The sequence below is a fragment of the Galeopterus variegatus genome, unplaced genomic scaffold (assembly GCF_000696425.1).
Source record: "Galeopterus variegatus unplaced genomic scaffold, G_variegatus-3.0.2 Scaffold1703, whole genome shotgun sequence".
Classification (NCBI taxonomy): domain Eukaryota; kingdom Metazoa; phylum Chordata; class Mammalia; order Dermoptera; family Cynocephalidae; genus Galeopterus; species Galeopterus variegatus.
Window position 1 is genome coordinate 96,643 of NW_007727814.1, and position 12,198 is coordinate 108,840.

Consider the following 12,198-nt stretch of genomic DNA (forward strand, 5'->3'; position numbering starts at 1 on the left):
AGAGTTTTTGAGTCTCTATGATGTGATAAAGTATAGCAACTAGAACCAGGATTAGAATTAACTTATTCTCATTTTTGTTCACATCTATCTTCACAAGCTTAAATTTTTCCTAATCCTTCCATTGGTATTACTTTTTGTGGGACTAACTTAGTAACACAGTACAAACACAGAGTTTGGAGAACTTGAAATTTATATTTGACCTAGAGACTGGACCTCAAATTTACTACATTAGTTATAGAATCCCATTGGTATTACTTTTTGTGGGACTAACTTAGTAACACAGTACAAACACAGAGTTTGGAAAACTTGAAATTTATATTTGACCTAGAGACTGGACCTCAAATTTACTACATTAGTTATAGAATCTATGATCTGGTAGGGTCTTAAGGGGAATCATTACCTCAAGGGAAATAAACAGAGCTCTCCAGAGTAAAACAGATAAAACACCTGGGCTTGTCAAACAAGGTTGCTGCGAATGACCCCAGCATTAGAGCTTGCACTGTTAATAAGAAAAACAAGGAGGGAAACGAGATCATGGAAAAGGTCTACCTGTGCTTGGTTGCTGGTGTGCAGGGGCGGGTGTGGCGAGGTCTGGTGATGTGCTGGGTGCGCATGAAGGTGGGAGTGGGAGTGGTGATGGGGGTGGTTCTGCTGGTGGTGGGGCTGAGGGTGAGGATGGTGTGCTGGGTGCTGGTGTGGGTAGGGGTGATGGGGTGGCAGCGTCTGGTGCTGATGCGGGTGCGAGTGCATGTGATGGTGCGGCGTCTGGTCCTGCCGGGAGCCCATCATTTCCATCATGTGGCCCATGGTGTTCATATTTCCGTTTGACATGGCAGCAGGGTGGTGAGTCAACGCAGCCTTCAACCTCTGAAACAGAACAAGACAAGAGGAGACAACTGAGGTCAGACATGTGCACAATAGGGATTTTGAAGCTAAATAACTCATATTTTCAACTCTATATTTTCCAGTACTATTATTAACATTTTCAACCAGTAGCCTTTTGTATTAATTTCATATTTTCTTACATATGGAGATAGGTAGAAGGGTCAATGTCAGTCATGAATGTTAATTCAACTGTCACAATAAATGGGCAAGCTCTGCTGTCAAAAGTTATTTCCTACTATCCAATCATTCATTATATCATATCTATGGCCACATGCAAGTATAAACCAAATAGAACCATTCAGTATGATAATTCCACTGAAAAAATGCCCCAGCCTCACATGGAACTGTGTTTTCTGAGTCAAAAGAATAAAAGACTTTGCCTCTCAAAAGATTTCTCAGATGCAGAGAAGAAATAGCTTCAACTTTTAAAATGTAGGTAGAGCAATATTACTTTAGGATTTCAAATTCACATTAGTGATCCATAACTTCTGGAGGCAATGCATAGGCCTTTTCTGTTTATTACCAGGATATTGTTCGTGGTCCCTCCTGATAGTCTAATTTCTCACATAATAACTTTTTTCTGACTTAGAAGGGGGCGAGGAAAGTGGAAGAATATGGAGTATTGCACCTTCTTTGATGGCCATTGTAGTAATTAACACACAGACATGCACACAAATAACTTTTACCTGAATATGAAGCCTATGACTTTTCCTATAAAGAGTCTGATAGTAAATATTTTCATCATTGTGTGCCTACGGTCTCCATCACAACTGCTCAACTCTGCTGCTGTGGCACAAAAGCAGCTGTAGATAATATGCAAAGGAATAAACATGCCCATGCAACTTTATTTAGGGACAGGAAATCCGAATTTCATATAATTTCACATGTCATGAAACGTTATTTTACTTTTGGGTTTTTTTCCTCCAATCATGTTAAGATGTAAGAACCATTCTTAGCTCATGTGCTGTGCAAAATTAGGCCACGAGACAGATTAGATCCATGGGCCATAGTTGCTAATGCTGTTCTAAAGGATCAGTTGGTAATAAGCTTAGTCCCAGTTTTTTCAAAATCATTTTTTCTTCTACACGGGCAATGATCACCATATCCTGAGGGCATGATGTGCTAAGTACTGAATAACACAGTTACTCCTTGGAAATGTGTCTCATGCAGAGATGAGAGTCTTAATTGGCAAGCTCACGGTGGCTTCATGAAGTATTTACTAGCAGACTCAAAGTTCTCTCCTGATTTGTGTTTTTATCTGATTGATGATGGTGGTGTGTAATCACTGGGAAAAGAAGAGTTGTATTCAAATGATGACCAGAGTCACCATGCTCTAGGTTGTACAATACTAATGATTCTCAACCAGTTAAACTGTTGAAAAATACCAATACAATTAATCAAAATCTTTATTTAAACATAAAGAGCCTCCACTTGTTGAGAGAGAGAGGAATGGCAGACTGCATGTTAATACTAGATAATCTTTTAAAATATGTTCTACGTCCTGATTCAGGGACGGCTTAATCTACCTGCCTCCTCTTTCATGAGCATCAGCTACTGCAGCCACAAGAAGCGAAGCTTCCTGAATTCCTGGGAAAGATTAAATGCCAGGTATAGTGTTGACTACTAAACAGAAAAGTGAACTAATACTTCTCCAATTTTTAGAGATGGTTTCATTGTTTTTATAAAAATGCTCATTATAAAAACTTTAAGCAATGCTTAAAAGTACAATGAAGTCAGCAACACATGAGCCAAATGCATTGTTTATATTTGGTGGGCGAGCAGCATTCCAGACAACTCTGTATATGCATATGTAGAGATGGAGGAACGACTGGAATAATTTTATAACAATGGAGTCATAAATCACATAATTTCAAAAACTTTTATCTGACTATGGGATAGCAAAGAAGTGAAAATTGAATGAAGTGCTGGGCTTCAGATACCTGTTTTTGAAATGGTTCTGAATGATACCACCAAACTTAAGCGTGAAAAAAAGTATAAATAAAAATTATGTAGAGATCATTATGGCTTTTCTCTTTTTTTTTGTATTTGTGAAGAATTGACGCTTCCATTACCCCAGCCCCAAACACAGATGTGATAAGGTCCACACATCTCTTCTCGCTGCCCCCACTTCCTGACCCTCAGCATATCCCTTCTTTGTTTCTGTAATGCTCAAGGGATGAAGGTCAAAGCCCTTAATATGGCCTCTATGCAGTCTTTGCAGGGCGAGGCCCTGCCTTATCAGTGCCTTGCTCTTCTCACACAGCCATGCCTCTTGCACTGTTCTCCCTCCAGGCACAAGGCCTTTGCCTCTGATTCTTCTGGCCTGGAATGCTCTTTCCCTTTCTTCAGATATTTTGTAGCTTTCAGCTCCATAATCCTCCTTAGTAAAACTCTCCCTGGTCTCCTGGTCTAAATCAATTCCTGTTATACAAAGGTACCTCAAAGTTTGTGGAAAAATAGAATTAAAAGATAATAAAGCATCTTTCCACAAACTTTTTGAAGTACCCTTGTATGGCTCCCTAGAACCACATTCCTCTTTTAAAAGATTTCAGTTTGTAGTTAACATGATTTCTAGTATGATTAGTTAGTTAATATTCACCAACTGTCCCAGACTGTAAGCTTCATAAGAGCAGAAGGCATGCCATTCACGTTTTGCTCAGTGTTAAATTCACCGCTTTAACACAGAAGCTGGTACATATTAGACACTGAATTCATACTTTTGGAATGAATGCATGAATGGGCAAATAAATGAATGAAACTTTCTGAGGCTGTGATGAGGATGCAACATTTTCATCTTGGATGGATCACTGCAGGTGGTATTTATATGGGAGGATGATTTTACTAATCAACCAAGGTTAGCAGAATCAACTACAGAAGTCATGCAGGCAGATGGGCTGCTCTGCTCCTTACCCCACCTGCCCTCTAGAAAATAACAGAGAGAAGGAAACATAAATAAATAAAAGAAATGCAAATTAACTTCATTTTGATATATGTCAAGGAAAATTGAAAAGCTGTGTAGGATTGGGTCATCCTGTTCTGCTGTCCTTTCTATGTTACCAACAACTTTTCCACCTTTAATTAGGAGCAAATGGAGCCTGACAAATAAATACTATGCACCAGATCTTCATCTCTCAAATAATTAGCTTGTACTGTTAAGGGAAATTACTTGATTGCCTCAAGTCTATTCTTGCATGTTTCATGCCAAGACAATAATACTAGCGATGCTTATAACATTCCATTTAACTATTTATTCACTCAACAACTATTTATTGGGCTTCAGCTATGTGCCAGGTACCCTGCGAGGTACGTTGTAATTTGCCCACTATCTGAAAGAAATGGACGACACACAAAACCAAACCTTTTTAAAAGCACTGGAGAGAAAAAAAAATTCACAATGAAGTGCGGAAATGAAGATTTTGATCACCCCTCAGAAAATCTCCAGCTTCGGGTTGGAAGAAAAGCAGGAACATACATGACTATCAAGCTGCTCTGTGTATGCCACATTTAATAATCTTCATGCATTTGAAAACAGTTTGGTACACTTCTCAAAGTCCTTGGGAGCCCACTGCTCCCTTGCATCCTGGTGCCAACAAGAGCAGTGGCACTGTAAATCATTAAAATATACCAAATATAGATATTTGTACCCCACTCTCTTAGGGATGATAAATGACCAGTAAATGAATCCAAGCTGTATTTTGCAGAATAATTTTTCTTTTTGAAGCTGAACTGTGTCCTGTTTTAAATAACATTCTGCCTAATGCCAACAAAAGGCAAGGGAGAGAGAGGGAAATTAATGAGCAAATAAACATATATTTTTGAGTTATAAAAACCAGGGCTATTACTGAGATGCGACTGCAGGAAAGAAAAAATGATTCTGTTGACTTTCTGTCATCTTCCACCACATTCATTTGTTTCAGAGAGCAAATCGGGAGAGACAGGGAAAGGCCTGATACACAGCTGGTTCCAGTCACTAGGGGTCATTTTCCTTCGGTCTGTGTACTTTACAAGCTGCTAGTTCACTGTTCCCCATGGGCGGGTGGGCCTGCTGCCCGGGATCTGAGTCCTGGTAAGAAACCAGCGATCCGCCTCATCCCACCCCAGGGTGGCCATGCCGTATGTCCCAGCCCCAGGCCCTCTTTAATTTCCTGCTTAGCTCAGTTTTGCATCATGGCACGTCATATGAAGCCCAGGTACGCACACATGTCGTTGTCGCCACAAGCATGCACGCACGTGTGCCTGCGTGAGTCTACATGCACGCAACACACCCACCCACACTCACCCCAGGCAGTTGGTCTCCCATTAACAACTTGCTCATGCCAATTAGAAACATTTGTGGAACTGTGAAAACATTTCTTCTCCACCTTCAGCCAGGCTGACTGCTTATAGGCTCTGAAAACCCAGCTGAATTCTTTTTTTTTTTTTCCTTTTTGTCTTTTTTACTGACCGGCAACGGGATCGCAACCCTCGGTGTTGCGCCCGCACCGCGCTCAGCCAGTGAGCAGGAACCGGTCTCCACATGGGATCCAAACCCTCGGCGGGAGCGCCGCCACACTCCCAAGCGGCGCACTCTCCAGTGCGCCACAGGCCGGGCCCCCAGCTGAATTATTAAACATTATTTGAAATTCAGTTGGGTGGGGGTGGGGAAGTTTGGAGCATTCTTTCTAGAATGATTTTAACCATAAATGGCTGAAAAAAATATAATAATATCAAAATGCAGTATGTTTGGGTTGGCCAGGAGTAAGAGGCTGTCTATGTACGTAGATGATAAAACCTGTGTTCATATTTCCTTTCGAATACAAACAGTTGCCATCAGTGATCTCCCCAAGGCATTGCTATAAAACATAATTTCTCCTTTCTTTTATCAACAGAGGGAGTCAACACCAATTTCTGAATAGTCCAGACAGTCAGCGGTGTGAGACCTTCGGCGAATGTGTGCTTTTTATATCCATGATTACTGACTTGATCTAGGTGTCAAGGATTCCTGAAATTAGTCTCTAAATTAATAAAAACAAAAACAAACCACTTATATTTATCCAAAGATTGGTCCAGACAGTCAGCGGTGTGAGACCTTCGGCGAATGTGTGCTTTTTATATCCATGATTACTGACTTGATCTAGGTGTCAAGGATACCTGAAATTAGTCTCTAAATTAATAAAAACAAAAACAAACCACTTATATTTATCCAAAGATTTTAATAATTATAATTGGCCAGTTTAGATTCCAAAATGCTTCCAAATTTGAGAAGAGGTAGGAATAGACAGAAAGAGAACTGTCCCATGCTGTCCGTGGGACAGTTACATAAACTGTGAGTTTCATTTGCCAAGTTAGAAATGGTTTCAGTGCCCAGAATCACACTTGGGCTTCAGGATGTCTGTCGAGAATTATCATATGATGGTGACCACACAGTGGATCTTAAAATCCACATATATTTCAGCATCATCATTAAGATAATAAACTAAAATCATACTTGGCTTAGTATCATGACATTTTATTCTATACTTGTAATAAAATGTGCTCCTTTCAAAATTTTCATAAGGTAACTCAGCTTTGATAGTTTCACAATTTAAGTATTCTTCTGCGTTACATTTTGGTTTGGTAATAAAATTTCAAATAAGACTACAGGGTTGGAAGGAGAGATTACCGAGGAGGAGAATGCCATAAGACCTAGAAAAAAAAATTTATAATTTTGTCACGTTATATCATTAAAAAGTGTTAATTCTGAAGATATCAGAAATACTGTAATAATAAAATACATAAAGGAGTTGAGTTATAAATCAATACTCTAGTCCATTGCAAAATGATGCAAGGAAGGAAATCTCATAAGTAAGGATGGTACCTGAGAAATGTGGAACTTTAGCAGTTATAAGCAAAGAAAAAAATTTGTAAGCAAGGAAAAACAGTAGTAAGCAAGGAAAAGAATTTGGTGTTTGACCAGACAGACCTAGGTGCTAGGTGATACACCAAACTTTGATGGTTAAAAGCCAAACAACCCCCAAAGACAAATCTTAGCAATTTTCCTGCCAGCCTTTTTCATCTTATTATCTAAATCATATATTAATTTGATTAGTTCTGCAAGTATGGGCCTTCAATTTACTCTTGTTAAATGAAGAAATTGGGTGTACATTTATAGAATTATATTATTTCATATACCACTTCCCTGCATCTTTTGGACTCAGTGGCTGTCTTCTGTAATTCAACAAGATGGTAAGCATTTTAAGAGGCTGCACATTTTAGTGAATTTGAGAACAAAATGCTGTTCTGAGGGTTGGAACTAGTCTTAGTTCTGCTGTGAGACAGCTTTAGGTCCTTAGGTAAGTAAACCACTTGGCTCCATGTGCTTTCATCTACCTAGCAAAGGAGGGCAGGATCCTTAGCTCCCTATTCCATCAGAGAAAAGATCTGAGTTGATGTTTGCTAAGTTGTAGGAATCTATTGGAGAAGTGAGTTGGATGAATGTCTAAAATAAAGACAGAAAAGTCACTGCTGGTGAGAACTTTGGGAAAAGAACAGGAGTGCTAAGTCTCGGTTTTAAAGCCTGGCTCCACTACCCTGGCTGGTCACCTTGAGTTTCCAATTACTGTTCTATGAAATGGGGACACGTAACAAGATAAGAAACTGCTTAAACCATAAGGATACACAGAATAATCAATGGGACAGAGTAGAGTTGTTTTGTGGTTGGGGATGGTTGTGTGGGGGTGGGATTAACACCAGCTTTTGATGAAAAAGAAGAAAACAAGATTAAAAACTTTTTTTCCCTTAGCGTTAAAATATATGTTTTACTTTAAATTTTTAAAAATTTAAAATAAAGCCCAATGGAATATTATTCATTCAGAAGAAGGAATGAAATACTGACGCACGCTATAACATAGAAGAATCTGAGAAACATTCAGTTAAATGGAAGAAGCCAGACACAAAAGGTCACATTTTGTATGATTCCATTCATATGAAATATCTAGAATAGGTAAATCCATAGAGACAGAAAACATATTAGTTGGGGGGAGGGTTGAGTAACTGCTTAATGGTCACGGGGTTTCCTTCTGAGGTGAAGAAAATATTTTGGAACTAGATGGATGATGGTTGCATGACATGTTGAATGTACTGTATGCCACTGAAATATACACTTTAAAATGGTTAATTTTATGTTATTTAAAAATATTTTTAAAACAAAGCAAAATAAGAATCTCTTTTCTTCTATTAGAGTGCTGATAGAAATGCTTGACTTCATTTGAGAATTACTAGTATTCATTATGATGTCACCTTAAGCAAAACACTGTGTTATGGAACAATAAAGACCAAAAGGTTATTTTGCCCTGGAAAGACTACAATTAATGCCAGGTTTTTAGCATTTGTCTCAGGGACAGTGACTCCTCTGCAAGATACTGGCACCCTCTTTTTCTTGCAATTCTATCATCTTCTAGCTGGCTTAGAACTAAAGAGAATATTCAGAAGCCGTAGCTGTCAGCTGTGTACGATACACTGGATGGANTTTAAAAATATTTTTAAAACAAAGCAAAATAAGAATCTCTTTTCTTCTATTAGAGTGCTGATAGAAATGCTTGACTTCATTTGAGAATTACTAGTATTCATTATGATGTCACCTTAAGCAAAACACTGTGTTATGGAACAATAAAGACCAAAAGGTTATTTTGCCCTGGAAAGACTACAATTAATGCCAGGTTTTTAGCATTTGTCTCAGGGACAGTGACTCCTCTGCAAGATACTGGCACCCTCTTTTTCTTGCAATTCTATCATCTTCTAGCTGGCTTAGAACTAAAGAGAATATTCAGAAGCCGTAGCTGTCAGCTGTGTACGATACACTGGATGGAAAATCGGTATCCACAAAGATCTTGTCTAATAAGATAAATTTAACAGGAATCAGTGTAACATTTTATGCTTGGCTAACAGAAACAAAACAAAAAAAGTGCCTGCTAAACAAAGCAGCTTAGAGGATATGTAGCTTGGCACTAACATATGAAGGTACTTCAAAAAGTTCATGGAAAAATAGAATTTAAAGGTAATACAGGGCCGGCCTGGTGGCGCACTGGAGAGTGCGCCGCTTGGGAGTGCGGCGGCACTCCCGCCAAGGGTTCGGATCCCATGTGGAGACCGGTTCCAGCTCACTGGCTGAGCGCGGTGTGGGCGCGACACCAAGGGTTGCGATCCCGTTACGGGTCAGTAAAAAAGACAAAAAGGAAAAAAAAAAAAGGTAATACAAACCCTTCCATGAACTTTTTGAAGACCCTCTATGTATTAACAGAAAGACGCAGGAATTTCATTTGACTTTAAAAGCTTCATTGTACAATGCAGACATCAGAACAGCTGACGTGATTTTTAGCTGCATCAATAATACGAGATTAGAGAAATTAATGCAAGAGAGTGAGAGTACTATTCTTCCCTGCACAGGCCACCATCCAAGTCAACAGGTGTACCATGCAAGTCCATGTCCCCTCACATGCCTGCTCCACCGAAGAGCTAAACATCACACCTAACAGATGTGGGATTTTTCTCTAAGGGGGGTATCCCAATTCTCTACTGATGAGCGTGCACGCTGTTCCAATTTTCCCTCTATAGCACTGCAATGAACATCCTGTATTCACACATCTTGGCATGTTTGCCTATTTCTAAAAAGTGTCTATTATTTTTTTTAAAAATCTAATGAATTGATCCATCCAGTTGGGTTCAATTTCTGGGCAGAGAGTGGTAGTGGTGACAGTAGTATGTGTGTGTGCACATCCTGTATTCACACATCTTGGCATGTTTGCCTATTTCTAAAAAGTGTCTATTATTTTTTTAAAAAATCTAATGAATTGATCCATCCAGTTGGGTTCAATTTCTGGGCAGAGAGTGGTAGTGGTGACAGTAGTATGTGTGTGTGCACATGTGCATGCAGGGAAAGGGGGCTGGGTGTCTGTTAAAGATCTAAAGGGAAGGGTGGGGTAGGGGGCATCTGACAAGTTTCAGCTTTCAAGAGCCTTTTCTTGGGTCTCATCTTATTCTATCAGTATCCCCATGCCCAGGTGAGATATTATAGATCCCCTGTTCCTTTCAGGCCGCTGACTTCCTGAAGCATTATGGAATGACTTCCGGTACTAATTTGGCCCTAGAAGATATTATATGCTGGTTTCTCTGGGAATTTTAAAGGTGCCAAATACACAAAGGATGTAGAACAAACATTTGGTGATTGCCCACTTGCCTGCTGCCTAGAAGTCTCCAGGAGTGGTGCCTAACCATGTAATGTCTTTGAAGCCCTGGCCTATAATTTTCTCCACAGAAAGAACACCTTCTAGTGGTGACTGCAGGGAGAATAATGCCCTTTGTCTTGCTAGCAAACACCACTCACCCTTAAAAATCCAGCACCTGCAACCCTGGGTAACTTTAGGTGAGGGTTTATTTCCAGCTTTTATAGAAGAAGAAAGTTCTATTGGAAAAAAGTAATCCCTTGTTATTTTATTTTGGATGAGCTTTTAATCAGAAACATAGGCAGTAACATATGTTTGAAAAATACATATGAAACATAGAACTTTGCATTTATAACTCGCTATGGAAAATCCATGCTAATGCAGCATTAAGTTCAGGATTTTAATTGCACAGAAGTTAGGAAATTCAGAGTTCAAGTTCCCACAGCAAACTTCACTCCACATGTGCATCACAGGGCCTTTCCTGAGTGGGTGACCTAATTATTTGGCAAAAAGTTGTGCAATGAATAGTGATGGAAAGGATTTCTCCTAAGTGCTACACTTGTCATAATCCCAAGCAAGATGGATAGAAAGCAACTTTAGCTACATAGATTGCACCCCTTTTAATGCACAGCAGTCCTCGGGTATGTGCTCGATGATCACTGTGACAATTCCATGGCAGCACCTGCCACAGGAGGTGCAGGACTTGGCAGTGCGCTGCTTGGGTGGAGCAGCCAGTCGCCACCACATCTCCCACCCTCCAGCCGATCTTTCCCACACCCTTGTGAGGGGAGCTGCCTTCCATGGGCACTGCCCCCAGCTCTATCCCCAGAGGACATCTCTTTAACTCAGAAGCTCAAACTTCGAAATCTGAAGGTTTGACTACAAGACCCTCAGGGGACTGCAGAAGGAGCCTTCCCTGAATGCACCTCTACCTAGCCATTGAGACACTTGTCCAAGACTATCTTCTAGCTTCACTGCAGTTGTTGGGAGATGGCAAGATGTGTGCTGTGGGCCACAGCTGGAGACATTAAGTATGCTGGCCAAGGGGGCCTCAAACTCATTATAGTGAGAAGTCTCTAGGTGTTTCTCTCTCATTATGGGGTAGTCGGTTGCAGGGAAGTTTACATTGTTTTGTCCCCTAGCATCTATATCCTAGTCTGTCTACCATGTTCTCCTCGTGTCCAGTCCTGCTTTTTCTTTTTAGGGAAATAGTGAATTTGGGTCCTTCTTGTTATCCTTTGCCGCTGGATTTGACCCCTGCCTGAGACCCCAAAGTGTGTCAGTACTCACCACTAATGTGGGGGCAGGGGAAGAGGAAGGAGGTGCAGAGGAGAGATTGTAATAAGCTCTGATTCTTAAGCCCCCTGCTTAGCTTCCTTTTTAGGCTTTGAGTATTAGTGGTCCAAAGTCATAGACCAGCAGCCAAATCAACTTGCTGTGATGGTTCTACCGTCCTGTGAAAGAAGAGTTCCAGGTCTCCCTGAGAGTGGTCTGGACTATATGGTGCTCAACTCAGCAGTCATTTAACAACACAAGCAGCACATTTATAAATAGCCACTGGGCTCTGAGCACACTGAGAAGCCACTGTGCCTCTGTGATGCCACTTGTGAACTGCCTGGTCTCCCTGAGCTGGGAGGACCTATAGAAGCCATGGAGAGACTCAAGACGATCGTGAAATATCACTAATAAAAGCTTCCATCAAGGCACAGTCTAGTATTTCAGGAAAACCACACCAGGCAGAATAAAGCTGTGCTTGCAGAAGCCGGAACCAAACACAAAATCTTGTCTTTTTTTCCCCTGCATGTCTACATTTAAGGCATTTCAAAGAGGAGCCATTCATAATTTATGAAGAATCTGGCTGCTTGTGTGTGTATGGAAATTTACACTTAAGAAGAACTTTTGAATTATGCCCAAGAAAATGACAGTGCAGAGAGCATTTCCAACCAAAAAATGAGGAACAACTTCCTTCGGAGCTGAAATGCATCCAAATCATGTTGGTTCTCACCTACATTTTACAAACTCCATTAAAAATAGGTATTGAAACATACTGAGTATTCTATGCTTTTTTTCTAGTTTCAGAATTTTCACTAAAGTCCCCCCCCCCCCCCGGGGGTTTAAAAAAAAAAAAAAAAAA

General features: G+C 40.3%; 1 protein-coding gene across 2 annotated transcripts in view; it reads right to left on the reverse strand.

Moving 5' to 3' along the window:
• CREB5 (cAMP responsive element binding protein 5) overlaps positions 1 to 12,198 on the reverse strand; it is a 255,669-nt gene that overhangs the window by 15,148 nt on the left and 228,323 nt on the right. For both annotated transcript variants that reach the window (XM_008578502.1, XM_008578501.1), the window contains exon 4: positions 550 to 867. In XM_008578502.1, the coding sequence (XP_008576724.1) occupies positions 550 to 867 (318 nt within the window). The remainder of the gene's footprint in view (positions 1 to 549; positions 868 to 12,198) is intronic.